General features: G+C 42.4%; 1 protein-coding gene and 1 non-coding gene across 2 annotated transcripts; both read left to right on the top strand.

Annotated features, from left to right (window-relative positions):
• Positions 1–2,247: 2,247 nt before the first annotated feature.
• LOC146003040 (uncharacterized protein F54H12.2-like) lies at positions 2,248–3,582 on the top strand. The gene has a single exon (XM_083141202.1). It carries the CDS (start codon positions 2,248–2,250, stop codon positions 3,580–3,582), a length of 1,335 nt encoding a protein of 444 aa, XP_082997328.1.
• Positions 3,583–17,234: 13,652 nt separating this feature from the next.
• TRNAK-UUU (transfer RNA lysine (anticodon UUU)) lies at positions 17,235–17,307 on the top strand. The gene has a single exon. It is a non-coding gene; the product is annotated as a tRNA-Lys (tRNA).
• Positions 17,308–22,476: the final 5,169 nt, after the last annotated feature.

The following is a 22,476-nucleotide window of genomic DNA, read 5'->3' as shown; positions in this document are numbered from 1 at the left end:
TAAAAGGCTAAAGAATAACAAAGCACCTGGCATTGATTTAATACCAGCTGAGTTAATTAAATATGGTGGAAATTCATTAATGTATCAAATTCATAAATTAGTCTGTTTAATATGGAATAAAGAAGAAATCCCTCAACAGTGGAAAGAATCCATAATTGTTCCTGTGTTTAAAAAAGGTGATAAAATGAACTGCAATAATTACCGTGGAATTTCTCTACTCTCAACAACATATAAAATATTATCTAACATTCTTTTAACAAGACTAACCCCATATGCTAATGAAATTATAGGTGATTATCAATGTGGATTTAAACGTAACAGATCAACTACAGATCAAATTTTTCACATCAGACAGACACTTGAAAAAAAGTGGGAATATAATCAAAATGTCCATCAGCTATTCATTGATTTCAAAAAAGCATATGATTCAGTCAAAAGAGATAAACTATATAATATATTAGTTGAGTTTGGAATACCTAAGAAGCTTGTTAGTATGATAAAAGTATGCACCAGTGAAACAGAAAGTAAAATTCGTGTGGGTATTAATATGTCTGACAAATTTACAATTCATGATGGGTTAAAACAAGGAGATGCATTATCTCCATTGCTCTTTAATTTTGCCTTAGAATATTCTGTTAGGAAGGTAAAAGAAACTAAAGAAGGACTAAAATTAAATGGTGTGACTCAGTTGTTAGCATATGCAGATGATGTAGACTTACTGGGGGATGATGTGAATACAATTAAGAATAATGCTAAAATATTTTTCAAAACTGCTAAAGAGATAGGTTTGGAAGTTAACAAAGAGAAAACTAAATATATGCTTACAGGCCGAAACCAAGTGTTAGGTAATAATCAAAATCTAATTATTGATAACAACTCGTTTGAACCAGTTTCCAAATTCAAATACTTAGGAGTAATATTAACAAATGAAAATTATATTAAAGAGGAAATAAAAAGTAGGCTTAATTCAGGAAATGCATGTTACTTCTCTCTTCATAAACTTTTGTCTTCTCGTTTAATATCTAAGAAACTGAAAGTTAAAATATACAAAACAGTAATTTTGCCTGTAGTATTATATGCATGTGAAACTTGGTCCCTTACATTGAAAGAGGAACATAAATTGAGAGTATTTGAAAATAAGATCCTTAGGAAAATATTTGGACCTAAAAGGGATGAGGAGACAGGTGAGTGGAGAAGGTTACATAATTTAGAACTACATAATTTGTATTCATGTCCAGATATTATTAGAATAATTAAATCAAGAAGACTTAGGTGGGCAGGCCATGTGGCACGAATGGGAGAGGAACGAGGAGTTTACAGGATTCTTGTTGGGAAACCTGATGGTAAGAGACCAGTAGGAAGGCCAAGACGAAGATGGAGGGACAACGTTGAGATGGACCTAAGGGAAATCGGTAGGGATGGAAAAGAGTATATAGAACTTGCTCAAAATAGGGAAACATGGAAGGCCTGTGTTGCTGCAGCCATGAACCTTCGGGTTTAAGAAGGCTAGAGAGTTAGTTAGTTAGTTAAGAACGAGATTATACCGTTTCACGGGAACAGCTCGCCGTCGATGGTGTTACTGGAATTCCGTAAACGTCCACGTCGTCGACTATACGATTGATAAATAAATAGACGTGCATCAATCGATCCCCAGACAGTTGGATACGAACCCCGATCATGACCAATACCATCGTCGATTACTACATTCGGCAGGCGCAAACAGGTCGTGGAATCGGACCGTATTACCAGGGGCGGAGATATCAACGCGGACATGGGATCCTAGGATCGTTTTTTCCTTGGTTGTTTCGCACCGTGAAACCACTTGTGATGTCCGGAGCCAAGACAATAGGACGTGAGGCGTTACGTACCGGAGCGAATATATTAGCGGATGTGGCTACGTCGGACGGACCTGTACGAGACATTGTGCGGAAACGTCTACACGAAAGCAAGACAAACCTGCTGACAAAAGCCGAAGCTAAATTAAAAAACATGACCGGTTCCGGTATAAATGCTAGGAAACGAAAACGTGTTGGTCAGTCGAAAGTCGGGTGCAAACGTGTGCGTGTCAGTACAGCAGGTAACGAGAGTCGTCGTCGGCGTAAGACACCCAAGAAGAAAAAGAAGACAACCACCCGTAGCACCAAAAAGAAGAAGACGAAGAAGGTCACCACAGTAACCCAGCGTCGTCGTCGTCGCCAACACGGACATAAGGATATATTTTCGCCGTAATCACCTACTAGAGACAGAATGGAAGGTGTTGCATCTTCACTGGATATTTTCGAGGAGCCGTGTATTCAAACAGGCATTGTGGATAATTACATAGAGATTTGTCACCCTATAGCCTCGATAGAAAATCAAAATGTTATAGAATTTGTGAGTCAAGGAACGGACGAGTCCTACAGAGATCTGGCTACGACCAAACTATACTTAGACCTGATAATGACAAAACTGGACGGTACCCTATTGAAATACAACGACCTTACGACAAAACAGTGGGGAGTTGTGAACAATCTGGCACATTCGCTCTTCTGTCAGTGCTCCGTTTATCTGAACGACAAACTGGTTACCTTTTCGAGCACCAACTACCACTACAAGGCTTTTCTGGAGACGGTAATCGGCTACGGCGAGGATGCGGCGAAAACTCACCTCACATCCAGATGTTTCTACAAGGACACAAAAAATGAAGCGAATGCTGCTACAAACGAGGGTTTTGCAAAAAGACGAGAGTTGTTTCAGTGGGCAGATTCCTCAGCCACGGAGAGCACGGAACTCCAGAACCATGTGGAACTTAGCACCAACCTGCATGCGGATTTTTTCAAGCAAGAAAAGTACCTTCTGAACAACGTCGAGTTGAAGGTTGTGCTCACCAAGGCGAAAAACGAATTCATCATGTGGGGAGACACCCCAAATGCACCGGTAACAATAAAGATCAAGCGAGCAACGCTACACATCCCACATTTCAAACTACACCCAACCTACCTGTTGGCACACAGTAGAGCGCTAGAGAAGAGTAACGCAAAATATTTTTTCAAACGATCCGAGTTGAAAACCGTCACCGTTCCGGCCGGAGGAAAATCCCTGACACTAAACAACATCACCAACGGAACAATTCCAACCTTTCTGATATTCACAATGGTTCCAAACAACGCCTTCGTGGGGAGCGGAGACACGAACCCGTTTTACTTGACACCCGAATCCTTGAACTACTTTGCATTGTACCTCAAGGACCAGCTGGTACAGACGGCGCCCCTGGAACCGAACTTTACATCCGGAAACTATGGAGGCATCACACGAGCATACGATACACTCTTCACAGGAACAAATATCTATCATGCAGACAAAGGGCACATGATCACCAGAGAAATGTTTACCAACGGTTACTTCATGTTATGTTACCAGTTGACACCCGATCAATGCGATGACCCGTCATGCAGAAGTTTACCAGATAAAGGGGAGGTACGCATCGAAGCGAGATTCAATTCACCCTTGACACGGTCCATGACGTGTTTGATATACCTCCTCTATAATACTTCGGTGGAGGTCTCAAAAGAGAGGGGCGTCATTTACAACTACTCCGGATGAACACGTACGACGTCCACAACGTACTCTCTGGAGATGCTGTGACCGGAGACGTTTTCCACGATGTTTACCCGAGTGATATTCTTGCCGACGTGGTAGTTACAAAAAAACCAGCAGCCCTCGTTGCTAACACTCATCCGTCCACCAAAAACGGAGAACATTGGGTCGCCGTGTACATCGACAAGGAAGGGTACGGCAAATATTTCGACTCCTACGGAAACATTCCTATTCAGCCAGCCTTTGCCCGGTTCATGAATCGAAACTGCATATCGTGGGAGTACAATCCACGTCAGTATCAAGATTCGTTCAGTACCGTCTGCGGTCACTATTGCTGCATATACCTACGCCACGAATGCATGCGAGTTCCCAAACGACCCTTTCACGTACACTTCACAAACGACCATGTCCGAAACGATCACATCGCGATTCAAATGTTTGGTGCGTATTTTTCGCATCCTCCTTCTACCACTACTCCCACCCCGACTAGCTGTACCATTAATCCTAATATACAATGTGTGCAATCATGCTGTAGACTCATCGATCGTTTCTCTTGTTCCTGTTGTTGCAGACATTAAGAAACTGAAGGCGGTGCCTGTCACTGCTCACCTGGAGATCATCTTCCTGGACGACGACGACGACGACGACGACACCGAAGGCGGCGGCGGCGGCGACGACGACGACAAACACCTCACAACAGCGACCATTCGACATAAGAAGAAGAAGAAGACAAAGAACAAAAAGAAAACGCATCGCGGACGTCGATAATGGAAACGACGACGACGACGACGACGTTCCCGGCGGACACCACGATCAGCAACTCCACCAGCGGGCATTTGATTTGCCTACGGCAATCTCTAGAATACCTGTCTCCAACTAAAATTATAATTCTAGGGTACGAACTTGGCGGCGGCGACGGCGATACCAATGGACTAGAGAAGTGTTTCCCGGCGGTGCTGCTTCGTTTCTCAGAACGAGATGTGCCCCTCTGTTGGACTATCTTCCGGGACCTGCTGCTCAATATCAACTGGAACCAAATAATAACATTTTTCCAAACAGGTGACGGTTACACAAGAGTACTCCGCGACGGCGACGACCACGTGATGGTCGTCCATACAGACTATTTATTTTCAGAACGCATTCTTGTGTTTCTAGTGGGCGACCAACGACTTTGCTTGACACAAGATGAACTGAAACGATTTCTACGAGCACGACGCACGCTGGCAGCCTACATGTGTTACTACGAGGCTTGTACGTACTAACACTACAAACAAAGAAAAAATAAATAGTTTAATACACATTTATTACGTTTTTTCATTTCACATGTATATTTTTTGTAGAACCGCAATACGTGCACGGCACAGAACGCAACAATCCGTGGTCTTCACGGCACACGATGCACACACCAGAAAATGACCACACGGTAGGTAAGCTATCTGTCTCTGATGCACATAACAGATGACACAGTGTTGATTGTCCTCCATGTTCACATTCACCGCAGGGGCGATAACGGCCGTTGCGTCCAACTCTTTCTCTTCTTCTTCTTCTTCCCATCCACGTCCGAAGAACCTCCTCCTCCTGCTGCTGCTGCTGCTGCTGCTGCTGCTGCTGCTCCAGAGATACCTTTGTAGAGTTTTGTAGCTGGAGGTTGCTCCGCGTCGGCGACGACGCCGTCCACGACCGTGGACGTCGCCGCAGACAGACCGTCTGCGATCATCAGACGAAGGTAGATGCACTGAGGATACCATTTTCTGTGTTCTATCCATGGATTTTCGCCCAGCTGCCATTGGTACAGACGTAGTCCACAGTAGTAGCATCGAACCACGTCCCCGAATCCACTGTAGAAAAATCCGGCGTCCGCCATTTCCTCCGGTCGAATGGTTATCGACTCGGGCCAAAGTGGACTGTATGTCGACAGGCGACCCTGGTAATCGGCGTAGGTCGGAAACATCGGGTATCTCCTGTTGATGCACACGGAATTTGGATCGGCACTTCCGAGCCTACGTTGCAGTTCGGTACCCAGCGGAGACGTGGAGACAGCGGCGGCGTCCATACCATACACTCTCGTGAAACTCACTACCACTACTACTACTATTACTACTGCTGATGCTACTAACCCAGCACGTCCTCCTCCTCGAAAACGGTCGTTTGGAAACGAAGGGGGCCCCCCCGCACAATGCCAGGCATGGCCGCAGGCCATGCTTGGCCTTGTCACACACACACACACACACACACACACACACACACACACATCGGGTTTGTGTCCTATTGTTGACGAACCATATCTATCTATCTACCCGATAGTAGATTACTACTACAGTCTACTCTGATCAACCAAGTCCGAGCGGCGGCGGCGGTGGGATTCGAACCCTCCTCTAGGCTAATCGGGAATCGAACCATTTTCTTTTTATGTCTCCACAGAGTATCGAACCCGCCGCCAGCTGGACCTCTTTTAGGCAACAATGCGTCATCTGGATCCACCTTAAGCTAGAGGGATATTCTCGGTCAACCAAGTCCGAGCGGTGGGATTCCACGAACCCGCCTCTAGGTTAATCGGGAATCGAACCATTTGACACGCACCTTCTGCCTTTAGGGCTTTATGTTAGTCCGGTTACAACCCTTTTATCGGACTTCTCAATGGCTTCTAAGGGTTAGTAGGACCAAGCCCTTGCGAGGTCTGTGGTGTAGGATTTATTTTTATTTATCACCTATGTAGGTTGAAATGAAAGATCCTTAAGATCTTTTACTCGAAGATTTATTTAAACTGATGATGTTATACAAACACTTTTCCAAACAGACAATTCACCCGGTATAACTTGTAGGCCTAAACCTATTAGTTATACCGAAGTTTAAAACCCTGGTCTTTTGATGATGCAGGAGAACACCTTATTCAGAGTTGGGTTTGTGAATATCCGCCAAATGGTGTACAAGTACTCCAGCCAATCCGAAGATTGAAGCAAGATATTCCCCAACGTCCCCTGAACCATCAACCTTTCGGCAACCAGGAGAATGTCCCGCAGACTCGCAAAAGTCTAGCTCTTTTATATCATATTGTTGTTTACAATTTACCATGGTTATTACATAGTTGTTTAACATTTCTATAGTTTCAACATTTAAGTTAAACAATTCATTACCCATTAACAATAACACATTTTTAAAGAAAAGATTTCAACATAGATTAATATAATACAGATTGAATAGTTTAGTGCCTGAAAAAGCATGTGTTGACAGGGGCGACACATAGCGTTCCCCAACAAGAAAAACAAAAGAAATACAAGTTTACGTTATTTATTTTTGTTTTTTAAACATCTTCTTTACCATGGCTATGGTTTCCATAATCTCAGTAGTTCCGATTTCCTCTCAGGAGTGCAATTTATCTTTTTTAAATTTTGGAAATTTTCCTTCCCCGAATCTTCTTGAGTCCATGGGTTTAGCAATTCCGCGGCATTGTTTCTGATCTCTTTCACTATAAATGGTCCAGTAAAACATTCGAAAAATTTGGAAATGACATTATTTTTAGCGGAACTTAGCTTGTGTGACTTTTTTAGCACCAAGTCTCCTTTAAGTAGCTGGTAGGCCCTAGGATTGCTCTTTTGTAGTCTTTGTTCCTTTCTTCGAAGATTATTAGACTGAGCATGGAAAAGTTTATCCTTCCACGGTAGATCTTGAAAACCATCGTTTTGTGGCCAATTTATTTGTTTCAAAATACTAATCTGCACCGGTTTATTGTAGAAAAGCTCTAAGGGAGCATACCCAGTTTCTCCTGACACAGAGCAATTCAATATCCAACAGATTTTTGATATAAATTTGTGCCAATCCTGATGGGAATTATGACAAAAGGTTCTAATTAACCTAACTATCTCCTGATTCGTTCTTTCCACAATGTTGCCCGCAGGGTGATAAGGAGTGGTGTGAACTGCTACAAGCGAGTGTTTTTTTGCAAACTCATACCATTTCTTCGAGGTGAATTGACTTCCTCGATCTGACAGTATATACTCTGGCTTAGGACAATGAAGTAAGTATCCGTTTTCTAATTTACTTATTATTTCCCTGGTGCTAGCTGTACGTAGTGGATATGCCATCATGAACCTACTTCCGACATCTATCATAGTGAGCAGATAGTAATAGTAAGAGGATTTTGGTAGTTTTCCGATCAAATCAATGGATAATACTTCATGAGGCTTTCGATTTGTGGTGGTTAATTTTTGTTTGGATAGGCCTTTTTTATCCGGTTTGTTTTTAGAACAAGTTAAGCATTCTCGTATATACCGGGTTATTTCCATTTTCATGTTTTCCCAAAAGAACCTATCTTTAATCTTCTTGTAAGTTTTGTTGAAACCAAAATGTCCAGTATCATCATGTTCGGACCTTAGTACTTCTCCTTTTAGCTGGGCAGGCACTACTAATCTTTTAAACTTCCGTCCACTCTTTCCTTGGAAGAACAGTAAGTCGTAATGTAAGTTATACTTGGTTGAGCTTCCATTGTTACTTCGGACCTCCTCTAGCTTAAGTTTACAAAATGGATCTTCCTGTTGTTCCCTTTTCCATTTGTCTAGTTCTAGTTCCTCCAAAGGTTTTATAAGACTCCATACATTATAAGTCTGGCCCTCTCGAGTTAGTTCGGTAGGCTGATCTTCAGGAACAGGATATCGGCTAAGAACATCTGCTATTCCATTGTTTTGCCCCTGGATGTAGATTATCTCATATTCATATTGTTGCAATTTTAAAGCCCACCGTGTTAATCGAGCATTCCAATTTCTACTGTTCTCCAGCCATACCAGATTTTTGTGGTCAGAATAGATCCTAAACTTTGTGCCGTAAAGGTATACTTTAAAATGTTCAATCCCAAATATGATGGCTAGGCATTCTATCTCTTGGGTTGTGTAATTTTTCTCTGCTGGTTTTAACTTTCTGCTGGCATATTGAATTATACTAATATCTTCTAAGTTTCCCTTTTGTTCCGTTTGTTCTTGGAACAATATTGAACCTAGCCCAATGCCAGAGGCATCGCACATCAGCTGGAATGGCTGTTGGAAGTCTGGTTGAGCTAATGCAGGAAGTTTTACTAACTCATGCTTTAGTGACTGAAAAGCTCTTTCTTTTAGGTTGTCCCATTCCCACTGGCTACCCTTTTCTAGTAGTTCTTCTAGAACGGCAGTTTTTGATGCTAGGTATCTTACAAACCTACGTCGCCAGTTAACTAAACCTAGAAATTGTTGCAGATGTTTCCTCGTTTTTGGACGTGGAAATTTTAAGATGGCTTCATCCCTTTTGGGATCTATCCTGATGCACTTTCCTGACACAAGATGGCCTAAGTATTTTATCTCTGGTTTGATAAATTCACATTTTTTTAACTTTATAGTGAATCCTTCACTCTGCAACTTTTCTAATACGAATTGTATGTGCTGAAAATGTTCTTCTAGAGTTGCGTCAAAAATGAGAAGATCGTCTATATAGACAGTGAGAAAGTCTTCGGTCCAAGGCTCAAAAAGGCTATGCATCGTGTGCATAAAAATGGCTACAGCGTTCGATAATCCGAATGGCATCCTGGTAAAACACCACGCTCGACCTTTGTAGGAGAAGGCGGTGAACTTCTGGTGCTCTGGTTTAATAGGAACTTGAAGGTAACCTGAAGCCAGGTCAAAGCACGAAAAATATTTTTTACCCTGAAACTTTTGTAGAGCTTCTTGAAGTCGCGGCACCGTACTTTTAGGAACTATAATTGTTTTATTTAATTTCCTGAAGTCAATGCAGGGTCTTACTGATCCGTCGGGTTTGTCCACCACTAGCATTGGATTCATGTAAGGAGAGTTACAATTTCGAATTACTCCCCATTCATTCCATTTATTTAACTCTTCTTCTAATTTTTCACGTTTCGACATCGGAACGGGATAAGGTAATGAAAACACTAGTTGGTTGGTGCTTAACAAAATTTCACAGGTATGGTTTTTTGCAAGTCCTGGTTTGTCGGAGAATATAGGGCGATACTCAGTTAATATTCGAAATAGCTTCTCTTTCTCCCTTTGATCTAACAATTCTGGAGCAAATGCTTTCTTCTGTATATCTTCCTCGGATGCGGACCACTTGTCTAACTGAGATTCCTTTTCCGTCACTAATAGTTTTACATACGAAGTCTTATCATTTATTGCTTCAACACTATTTCCTTGACTATCTGGAATCAAAGTTTCTTCCACGACTTGTCCCTTTACCGTTAGATATAATTTGTTCGCACCTGCATCTAAATTGACTTTGTATCTTTTGAAGAAAGGATATCCGAATAACAAATCGGCTTCTAAATTCTTTACCACATAGACTTGGTCCTCAAAAGTGTGCCCTGCAATCTCAAAAAGAATGGTTCGGTATCCCACAATTCGGGACCTCTCATGTCCAACAAAATCTTTTAACCTTATTCCTGGACATCTTTGCAATTTCAAGCCTGGTAATCTCTCTCGGAGCTTTTCCCAAACATTATAATTCATGACAGTGCACTCGCTTCCTGTATCCAAAGTACATCTTATGTTTAATCCTAAAACTTCTATTAGAATTTCTGGCTTCTTGCTGCAATTCCCAGTTACTTCGAAAACATTAAACAATTTCTCTTCTTCTGAATTTGGATAAGAATTTATATCTAAATATAAAACATCTAAATTTTCATTAGTAATTAGTTTGTCTTCTTCGCTCTCACAAACATCAAGATTGTGTCGCGTTGTAGAAGGGAGAGCTTCATCTACAACGACCTCTGGTTTAAATTTGCTCGACTGGTAGAGGGAATATCCCAAGAAGGAGCTTTAATAGCGGAGGGAATTTCCCATACAGGTGCTCTAGGGTTCAAAGCACAGTCTTCTGGAATTTCGTCAGTCTGTATTCCACATTCTTTCTTTCGAGACTGGTTCCAGTTCCCTTGATTCTGGTTCTTATTCCAGAATGTCCTTCTATAGGAATCCTTCCTTTGGAATCTTAGATTTCCATTAAACCTCTGGTTGATCGGTGTGGGCCTCTTATCTTCTTCTCCTCTATTCCTCCGGGATAGCTCTAGATTCCTGACTCGAGGTTGAGGATTTCTCCGTTCATCAGTTCGTTGGTGATCGGCTTTCCATCCTTCCATTTGTTCAGACGCTTCGAACTTTCCCAGGAAATTCGTGAGTTGGTCTATGTTGGCGGGATCTCGAGTTAGTACCAGTTGTCGCACTCGTGAAGGTAACTGGCCAATGATTAAGTTCAGCACTTCTGATTGGTTGATGGTTTCCGTCAGATTGCAGTATGCTGCATATACCTCCCAGCAATATTCTTCCAATGATAACCCTGCACCTTTGCTATAATGTTTATTCCTCAGGGTATTCATTTCCCTTTGTTTTGCTTCAGGTGATGCGTATTGCTTCCTAAATGCAGAGCGGAAATGTTCAAAAGTTTTCCATCTCTTTTCGTTTGCCATAAACCAAGCCTTGGCTTTACCCACCATTAGCGAAGGAAGGACCTTTAGTCGATACATCATGGGCATTTTCATTAAATCCATATAAGTATTTATCTCCTCCAGGTACCTTTCAGCAGATACTGAATTGATTTCTCCATTAAACTTGGTGAGGGAATTGACGTCAGACATTCGGAGAATCCGATTGGATGAATGGTTTAAGTAGGAATTATCTTCTACCATTTTTTCCGTAGCGTAGTCTCTAGTTCGTCTCATTCCGCCACTCCTTTTTCGTTTCTTTCTTTGGCATGGTTCAGAATGTTCGGGAGATTCGGAACTGGAAGAATGTGAGGAGCAAGAGGTTCTTACACATATCCTCTTTGGCAGAGTTTCCATCTCTTCATTCCTATTCTCCTTGCCTAGCTGTAAGGTCTGCAAATTTGAGGTTAACGTTTTTATAATTTCCACTTGTTGTGTTTGGACCTCATTCGTTTTTCTTATTTCACTTTCCAAATTTACGGATATTTCCCTCTGACTTTCCTTCAGCTCGGTTAGTAAGCCGCAGTTTTCATTATCCTTGTCCTCTCGATTCTTTATTTCTTGGTTCAGACTTTCTTGTAGCTGTTTAAAACGGTCATCATCTATTTGCCGATCTTCTCTCCTTCTTTCCACTAGTTCTTCATATTTTTCGTCTCTCTCTTTTCTGATTTCAGCTATCGCTTCGGATATTTCTTTTCCTAAATTTATTTTAAAATCTTCAAACATTTTCTTACTCATTTCTCGTTCTCTTTCTCTTTCTGCTTTCTGTTCAGCATCCCTTTCACCCAAGGTTTCCATCAAACGTGCAAACTTTTGGTCATTTTCTTCCTTGTCCTTTAATCTTTGCTCTTTTTCTTCTTCCTTGTCTTTTAATCTCTGCTCTCTTTCTGCTTCTTTTTCTCTTAATCTTTGCTCTTTTTCTGCTTCTTTTTCTTTTAATCTTTGCTCTTTTTCTGCCTCTTTTTCTTTTAATCTTTGCTCTTTTTCTTCTTCTTTCTCTATCTGTCTTCGCATCCCCTGTTCAGCTTCACGTTCCTCTAGCTTCTCGATCTAACGTGCAAATTTCTGATCATCTTCTTTCTTGTCTTTTAATCTCTGCTCTTTTTCTGTTTCTTTTTCTTTCTTAAAATCAGTCATAAAGGAGATCATCATTTCCCTCCAACTATCATCTGTTGGGGTTGGCGTAACTTGTTTTTCCACGCACTGTCTACATTTAACGTCTACCTCTGCTGCTACGTCAGATCCTGGGGTTTTTTGTGCGCAACTTTCATGAACGTATCTGTTGCAGCTGGAGCATGGTAATAAGGTTTCCTCCTTCTTTTCTTCATTCGTACAGCAAACGAGCCTCTCCTTTTGCTGCCTGGTCAAAGGTCTCTGGGAACCTATCATCTTTGCTTCTTCTGTTTCTGGAATAGCCTTCTTCTTCAGTTTCTGGAACAGGCTTCTGCTTCAGTTTCTGGAACAAGCTTCTGCTTCAGTTTCTGGAACAGGCTTCTTCTTCTGTTTCTGGAACAGGCTTCTTCTTCTTCTGCTGGGCCACGAAGATCCACAGGTGGTTGCTTCGATGGTCCTGGTCACGGTCGCCAAAAATCACTGACACGCACCTTCTGCCTTTAGGGCTTTATGTTAGTCCGGTTACAACCCTTTTATCGGACTTCTCAATGGCTTCTAAGGGTTAGTAGGACCAAGCCCTTGCGAGGTCTGTGGTGTAGGATTTATTTTTATTTATCACCTATGTAGGTTGAAATGAAAGATCCTTAAGATCTTTTACTCGAAGATTTATTTAAACTGATGATGTTATACAAACACTTTTCCAAACAGACAATTCACCCGGTATAACTTGTAGGCCTAAACCTATTAGTTATACCGAAGTTTAAAACCCTGGTCTTTTGATGATGCAGGAGAACACCTTATTCAGAGTTGGGTTTGTGAATATCCGCCAAATGGTGTACAAGTACTCCAGCCAATCCGAAGATTGAAGCAAGATATTCCCCAACGTCCCCTGAACCATCAACCTTTCGGCAACCAGGAGAATGTCCCGCAGACTCGCAAAAGTCTAGCTCTTTTATATCATATTGTTGTTTACAATTTACCATGGTTATTACATAGTTGTTTAACATTTCTATAGTTTCAACATTTAAGTTAAACAATTCATTACCCATTAACAATAACACATTTTTAAAGAAAAGATTTCAACATAGATTAATATAATACAGATTGAATAGTTTAGTGCCTGAAAAAGCATGTGTTGACAGGGGCGACACACATTTTCTTTTTATGTCTCCACAGAGTATCGAACCCGCCACCAGCGGGACCTCTTTTAGACAACAATGCGTCATCTGGATCCATCTTACGCTATAGGGATATTCTCGGTCAACCAAGTCCAAGCGGCGGGATTCGACGAACCCTATAGGCTAATCGGGAATCGAACCATTTTCTTTTATGTCTCCACAGAGTATCGAACCCGCCACCGCCGGTGGGACCTCTTTTAGGCAACAACGCAATATCTTATCCGCTGCTATTCTGTCTCCCACGGTCGACGATAAATACAAAACATTACATGTAAGGATACATACCGAACAAGTTAGGTGAGTGGTTTACGTGACAGACTTCGAATTCAAAGGTCGTAGGTTCGAATCCTCGTCCCGACAACCACACACCAAACTTGTTCTGTATTTTCACAACCATTACTACATGTTTGTTCCACTTTTCCTCTCTCTTTCTTTTTCGCCGCCGCCGCCACTCTCTACTCTCACCTTTTATGCTGACCCCATAACATATTACGTCACCATATGTAAGCGACCGCATAATATATTACCTACACATACTCGAAACCTACATCAAGACAACTTTCAGTAATTCTCCTCTTAGGTACTTTCTCTACCCGATTCCACTCTGCTGCTGCTGACCCACAATCACTGGTATTTATTCTGCAAAATATTTTCACAATCATACAGAACCATCATGGATACACGCTACTCTTCGTCGTCGTCATCGTCGTCGTCGTCGTCGTCGTCGCATCTACCAAACACTATCGCTGGTGTAAGTATTCTTTTTCTATCACAACTTAATTTCATAGGAGAGCAGGAGGATTCGAACCCCAGTTCTCGAACAACAACAACAACAACAACAAAATCTCGGTCAGTGATTTTTTATTCACCTATTGTTGTGTACAAACACGTCATCATTATAGTACTCGACACCATCACCATTATTCTTATTTCATATCGTACTTTGCCGCAAGGTTTTTATCGACACCTACAAAATTTTCTTTACGAAAAAATTTGTACAAATCATAGCTGCTTCGTAGGGTCCAATGGGATTTTACAGGGTCTTGTAGCACATTTTGAAAAAAAACATCAATCTCCGGACTTTCCTTCCGCATCTGCTGCATTGTTGTATACAGGGCGATCAATCCTTGTATCTCCTTTTCTATGCGCATGGCGTTCGCTTCTAGTATCTGAAGAAATTCGTTCGTATGCTCCCTCCGCACAATGTACTGCAAATAGTACGACGTCTCGTTACTATCCTTGCTGTCTTGCTCGCAAGGCTCGCCTCGGTGTGTTTTCTTGCAGGGTAGGCAATACTCCCCTGGGAAATTTTGTGATCCTCCTCCTCTTGGTGATGGGCCCTGTGAATACAAAACAAATCACACTACTTCATCCATCTCACACACATACTTATGGTGATTTTGTTTTCTGTCCAGGTTCGAACCGTGGACACCTTACAGAGAGATACTATTGAGGTGGACGGACGTGTCCTCTGGCAGTCGTCATGCGTATTGGAACGTCGCGCTGACATGATTTATTTACCATTTGCAGCGACTCCTAGTGACGGGGTTCCTCTGAATCTACCACCACCACCACCACTACCTCCCCATTTACAACCTTCAGCGCCCCCAGTTTCCCCTCCACAACCTCAATCACAACATCCTCCTCATCTATCACGGACCTCCACATTCATCCCGCGGGCCAACATCCCCGCCGCAACCTCTACTATATCTCGATCACCTGTAATGGCATTATATCCAACGGGAATAGCAGCGCATACAGCAGCGATGAAACAAGAGGACCCTTTACCATTGGTGTGCAAACGATCACCAACCTCTCCATAAGGTAAGTAACAAACTGTTTAGACATACAACACACACTCACCATACTATATTCCGTACTTTGTTTATTCTTTGGCGAATAAATCTGATGCTAACAGTGACGGGGACGAGGTGCTCGACGAATCTTCCACGGTCACAATTGAATCTTCCTTTTTTTCGTCTTCTCCGCCTTCTTTCGTATTCTCTGAACTTTTCGTCGACACCACTTCTTCTTCTTCTTCTTCTGTCTCCTCTTTTCTTTCTGTCAATGAGGATAACATAGATGTTAATTTCACACGTTTATTCTCACTTCCAGGAAAAAATGAGGAGTACAAACCCTCTTTCGATTGAACATGTTGGTCAAAAAAACTGCCGAACACACTATATATCGGTAAATATTTATCTTTTTCCACATAATGACACTCAACTAAATTCATATCATCCGGCATGTCCCCCATGAACATATCCCCTATTGTGTGTCTCGGTGTCAGACGACCATGAAACAGACTTAAATACCCCCACACCGCATTCCACCCATACAGAAATTCATCGTGCGCAGCATCCATAGCTTCCTTTAAACGCGACATTTTACCCGTATCCAAAATAAAACAATTTTGGAAACCACCCACTCTTCCTATCGTATGCTCACCCACTTTACATCTAACAAACTCCTCCAAAGTAGCATATAGAGTACCTTTCGGCATACTTATATGCTCTAGATCTAATTTCATCGGATTACCCTTTCTAATTTCATATTGCGTCGTACATTTTTTTAACGACCACACTTCCTTCCCAAAATTCACCCTCTCCCTCTCCATACAAACACACTTTTGCCTGAAATTGTCTTCCGCAGCATGAATGTAGTACGGACCACTTAATTCCCCGGTCCGTAACATCTCGCGAATCACAGACTCATCATCGGTCACGAAACTAAAATGATTATACGCAGGTAATCTATTGTGGAGCATGAACGACTCGCACATACGAACTTTTTCATTTTCCACATTCGTTTCGAACCTACATTTATCGCTTGGTCCGTAAAACCATTTCGCCATCGAAAACGGATCGGCGTCATCGTGTTTACCCATTGTTATTAACATCTTCCCTTTACCACCAATCTCCACGTCCACACAAAAACGCCAATATAACATGTTGTTCGACATTTTGTTTGACCTAACACAATCAATCGAAACAAACAAACCTTCAATCCAACCTGTAACGATACAAAACGTTTATATTATTACCATACTCTAACGTACCACTCGAACCAAACACATTCTCCCCCCAAATACCACATATTTACCTACTCGTTACTGCTAGAACCTGCTGCGGATGCAAACAAAATCACACCACACATTGGCTCTGTACTCTCAATATATACACTTACGCCAAGGACAACTCGACACATTACCCAAACAAGTACCGACAACACCACTTACGTATCCACGGAACGCACTCCCATCTACATGTTATGCTCGCAACCTTGACAACATACCACGGACCGGACAACCTTGCCGCACCTACAGACATCGCACTCACCTTGACATTATCCCTCCGACGACGACAATTCAAACCACTTTTACTAACCCACATTCCCGAGCGTCGCGCAACGCACTACAAAGCTGTACCGACAAACGCCTCCGGCTCCAGACTCGCCGGCCTTGCGAAACAAACAGCTCACTCACCTTGTACATGTTCCCCCACTCTTAAACAACCACATTCCCGGCTGTATATACTCTAACACTCATTACCTATTCAGTTCACATTTTACTCGCCTTTCCTTCTCAATAACGAAAACACATTCCAGATTTATAACTCCGTCTTATTTATTCTTCTCTATCACTCGTTTCAGATACCGCCTGCCATCAGCACGGACCTTACCATCGTCTACACGAATCACCAGCGCCAGGGAAACCGATGTAGCACCTATTCATCACCAATAAACTATAACATCTACAGCTTTGTATTTTTTCACAACACCTACGTCAACGACACACACACACACACACACACACACACACACACACACACACACACACACACACACACACACACACACACACACACACACACACACACACACACACACACACACACATGTTTTACTCATGGACCTCTGTCGCCCGGATAGCTCAGGCGGTAGAGCATTAGGCTTTTAACTTAATGGTCCAGGGTTCGAATCCCTGTTCGGGCGAAAGCTTTTTTTTTTCAAACAACGTCATCTTCGCTTCTTATGCTCATCTACAAACTCCTACGCTTTCGGATACTCACGTAACCTCACGTACGATTGCGTCATACTCGCCTACACCCTCCCCCATCGTCCAAAGTTAAATATCTACCCTCATTTGCATAATTTCAAGGTAAACAACTTTTATAGACCATGATACAACTACTGAGTTGTTAAAAGTCCAGGAATTTTAAATTCAATTCCGGTCCAGGAGAGAGAATCAGCAAGCGTAAATGGTTCTGGACAGTATAGAAACTTTTTATCAGTAAGGTATTTCAATTCGGTCTAGGAACTTTTTTTCCGGATCAATTCAAATACTGTCCAGGAACCTTTTTTCTGGATCAATTTAAATTCGGTCCGGGAAAATTTTTTCAATGAAACAATACGCAATTTGGACCGAATTTAAATTGTGCGAGAAACAAGGTTCCGGCCCTTCAGCGGAAGCCAATAGAACCCATTAGAATATTTAGGTTCCTGGACTTTCAACAACCCTGCCTAGAGAAGAAATGCAAGGAAAACAAAATTAGTGACATTTAAGCGCCAACTGAAACATACAAATTTAAATTAAATCATATAGATCTTCATGAAGCTTTTGATGCAGTTGCTGGATTGGTTAATTCCGAGAAACGCTTGGATCGGTCGTTTGTGTCGTCCTGTTTAATGGAACATACCTCGAGCATGTTAACCGCCTCGTCGAAGTTGTCGGGTGATAGATGGTGATTAAATTGAACTACGAACAAACTCAAACGCCCATGAATAGATCATGGTTTACCGTGGAAGCATCCTCAACATGATATGGCGGAGGATGAAATAGTCCACGTCATTATATACAAGCACCCTTGCTAGGTATGAGCTCATGATAAAAGCACTGAACATGATGTAACCGCACTAAAACTATAAAATAAAATAAAATACAAGTCATCACGTTTTGACCAGTACGGGGTCGTGTCACATATTGTCAGGATTAATTCAAAAGGTCGGGAAGTACTACCGTCTGCAACAACACACGCGTTCCTTCTGTCCCACATCATGGACAAGATCGACCTTAACCACTTTTTGCCAGTTGCCTTTAACATTGCTTTCTCACCTTAGTCTTTGCCTTTCATCAGGTCTGTTACCATCAGGTTTCCCAACTCGAAAACTAAATTCTTCCTTTCTCTTCTGTATGTACCCAATGGCCGACCCACAGAAGTATTTTTAATTTAATTATTCTAACATTAGAAGATCGTGGCCGCGGTGGCTCAGTCGGTAACGCGTCTGACTACCATGCTAAAGGTCCCGGGTTCGATCCCCGGCCGGTTCAAATCCGCGAACTTTTCTAACGTTGGAAGCGGCGCCCACCCAGCGTCGAATAACATGGGTACCTGGGGGAGACCCTGAGGGGCTGATGCTGATCACATCATCCCCACTCACGCCCAAGAAAGTGTTGGGCGTTACCCCTATACGCCTTCATGGCGTGGTGCTAAGCACAGGGGAGTACTTTACCCTTATTTTTTACCTTTTAACATTAGAAGATGACTATTAATTCTGCAGCTCCCTTCTCCAGGGACGGGCAAGCAAGGCATATTTCTTCCATAATAGCGTTTGCTCCTGAAAAAGACTCCTCCTGTTTGAAGTTATCATGTTTCTGCAACTGAGTTCCGATACATTACCGAGACTGAAATGAAATTATATATGTGAAATATGAAACTTTAGGTTGACATTCATTTTCTAGGAGCGGGCCGTGGCGGCCCCCTTCCGGACGTATATGTCCCCATTAACATGTTTATTCATCTATTTAGGGTCATTTATATTTGCAAAAATTTTATTTTCAAGAACAATTTACGTTCATATACATGCATCATGAAAGAAGTTAAATCATATATTCGCAATAAGATAATAGAGTAAGGAACGAAATTTATATTCTGATACAGTTAACAAAGGACACGGGCTTCCTCCCTTCCACTCCTGAAACTTCTGCCTTCACCGTCACGATTTACCGCTTGGTGGAAACAATTAACATTAATTAAATCAACCAACAAGCCCTTGTACTAGTTTAAAATAAATAGTGTACTACTCTCGGTCCGATGTAAATTACAAAGTACATCTATCCTTGGAAAGGAGACCATCTTGTAGATGCTTGTGTGGTGAAAGAGTTGGCAACACTTGCAATGCGACAAGAGCAAATAAATATTCCGCCGCTCCTCTTTCAGTTTCTGCAAAGTTGGCTCTCGTTACTTATGCGCCCTAGGGGATCTCGGATATGTTTTGGATTTTGTGGAAGCGAACCCAACCCTGCCTTCTCTTGGTGTCTTGCTTCTTCTATCGAAGGGAAAGTAAACTTGCGCGATTCAAAAACATAGCCCTTGCCGAAGTGGTGTCAGCCCTTAAATTAGAACTAGCAAAGTTACATTCCCGTGCTCTTGGGAGGTAGTGCGCTCGGGAAGACCCAGAATTCCCTGGAGCGTGTTTTCGTTTTACGAAGATATATATCTTCATCTCCCACCGACACATGATCCCTATATACGCAACCATAGGTAGCCTCCATGGTGTAATGGTTGTCGAGAAGGGCTTCGAACTCAGGTGTTCCGGATCAGAATCCAGAGTAAGGCTCTGGAATCTATTTGATGATTCATCTTCATCTCATGATTAGCATGCAGACTTAGGAAGATGATCTAGTTAATACATTTGAATTTCCTAAACCTATCACTTTTGAGGTATTCAAAAATTCTTAGTTCCATGTCAAGTACTTCAAGTAAATACAACTGTCTCTGTTGTTACAATTACCAATTAAAAGTATAATGTACAGTGATGATGTATTAAAGAAGTAGAGAGAGAAGACGTTTGAAAGAAGCTGATGAAAAACCTGCACTTGTTCCTGTAGAGGCCGGAGGTACACTCTCTTGTTTGTAAAGAACTCTGTGTGAAGAGGATTTTGTTTGTAAAGAACTCGCTGTGAATAGGCTCTTGAACATCCCGGTGGACACACTCTTCTTCGTAAAGAACCCGGTGGTGGCAGGCTCTCGTTTGTGAAGACCCCATTGGGGGCAGGTTTTTGTTTTTGAAGAACGTGGAGGGACAGGCTCTTGTTTGTAAAGAATCTGGTGAGAACAGGCTCTTGTTTGTAAAGAACCTGGTGGAGACAGGCTCTTGTTTGTAAAGAACCTGGTGGAGACAGGCTTGTTTATAAAGAACCTGGTGGGGACAGGCTCTTGTTTGTAAAGAATCTGTTGGAGACAGGCTCTTGTTTATAAAGAACGTGGTAGGGACAGGTTCTTGTTTGTAAATAATCTGGTAGGGACAGGCTCTTGTTTGTAAAGAATCTGGTGAGAACAGGCTCTTGTTTGTAAAGAACCTGACGGGGACAGGCTCTTGTTCGCAAAGAACCTGGCGGGGACAGGCTCTTGTTCGTAAAGAACCTGGCGGGGAAAGGTTCTTGTTCGTAAAGAACCTGGCGGGGAAAGGTTCTTGTTCGTAAAGAAACTGGCGGGGAAAGGCTCTTGTTCGTAAAGAACCTGGCGGGGAAAGGCTCTTGTTCGTAAAGAACCTGGCGGGGAAAGGTTCTTGTTCGTAAAGAACCTGGCGGGGAAAGGTTCTTGTTCGTAAAGAACCTGGCGGAGACAGGCTCTTGTTCGTAAAGAACCTGGTGAAGACAGGCTCTTTTTTGTAAAGAATCTGGTGGAGACAGGCTATTTTTTGTAAAGAATCTGGTGGGGACAGGCTCTTGTTCGTAAAGAAACTGGCGGGGAAAGGCTCTTGTTCGTAAAGAACCTGGCGGGGAAAGGCTCTTGTTCGTAAAGAACCTGGCGGGGACAGGCTCTTGTTCGTAAAGAACCTGGCGGGGAAAGGTTCTTGTTCGTAAAGAACCTGGCGGGGAAAGGTTCTTGTTCGCAAAGAAACTGGCGGTGAAAGGCTCTTGTTCGTAAAGAACCTGGCAGGGAAAGGCTCTTGTTCGTAAAGAACCTGGCGGGGACAGGCTCTTGTTCGTAAAGAATCTGGCGGGGACAGGCTCTTGTTCGTAAAGAACCTGGCGGAGACAGGCTCTTGTTCGTAAAGAATCTGGTGGAGACAGGCTATTTTTTGTTAAGAATGTGGTGGGGACAGGCTCTTGTTTGTAAATAATCTGGTAGGGACAGGCTCTTGTTTGTAAAGAATCTGGTGAGATCAGGCTCTTGTTTGTATAGAACCTGGTGGAGACAGGCTCTTGTTTGTATAGAACCTGGTGGAGACAGGCTCTTGTTTGTAAAGAAACTGGTGGAGACAGGCTCTTGTTTGTGAAGAACTTGGTGGAGACAGGCTCTTGTTTGTGAAGAACCTGGTGGAGACAGGCTCTTGTTTGTAAAGAACCTGGTGGAGACAGGCTCTTGTTTGTAAAGAACCTGGTGGAGACAGGCTCTTGTTTGTAAAGAACTCGTTGGGATAGACTTTTGTTTGTAAAGAACACGGTGGGGATAGGCTCTGTTTTTAAAGAACCCGATTGGAACAGGCTCTTGTTTGTAAAGAATGCAGTGAGTAGAAAAACTTAAATATGGGACTCCACATTGTAATTTCTTGGTATGAATGTGATGAAGACCCAGGGTACATTTTATCACTTGCACCTTTGCATACGCATATTCCCACCGTACAGAACTTCCAAACCTTTATGAAACGTCTTGTGTATATCCTGTTTTCAGGAGTCTGCGGAAATCTATATTCGTGTCCCGAGAACATCTTGTCCATCTGTACACTTTGAATATAATCCTCTTTCCCTTGTTGGTAACTCATCCGTGCATATATCCAGCATTAAACGAAAAAGCAGTACGAGCACCGCTTTGTGCTGGTGCCGATTCAACTTCGGAGAGCCACTCGCAAATTTAATAGAAACCGCAATCTGCTTCGAAGCGTACGCACAGCGAACTCATTTTTCGTTTATGTGCGTGGCGCGCGAAAATGCTTGAAAACCTCTTACTTCTGCTATTTTCAATAACAAAGGCCCCCATTTTTCCGGGAGTGTGCGATGCTGTTGGGATAAGAGACGAGAGGAAAATGGTGCTTCGTGTAACGAGATGAGCTGGACTGGTTTATCAAGAGTAGCATGTAGTAGCGTGTGTGATTTCGTCTATAGAAGGATTTTTGTGTCTCCCTTCCGATAAGAGTAGAAATCAACCAAGCCGAAAA

This window comes from Lepisma saccharinum, chromosome 19, assembly GCF_977018435.1.
Source record: "Lepisma saccharinum chromosome 19, izLepSacc3.1, whole genome shotgun sequence".
Classification (NCBI taxonomy): domain Eukaryota; kingdom Metazoa; phylum Arthropoda; class Insecta; order Zygentoma; family Lepismatidae; genus Lepisma; species Lepisma saccharinum.
This window is presented reverse-complemented; position numbering and strand designations above follow the sequence as displayed.

Excerpts from the sequence above, each read along its gene's own strand:
- LOC146003040 (XM_083141202.1), top strand. The coding sequence starts at position 2,248 with ATGGAAGGTGTTGCATCTTCACTGGATATTTTCGAGGAGCCGTGTATT.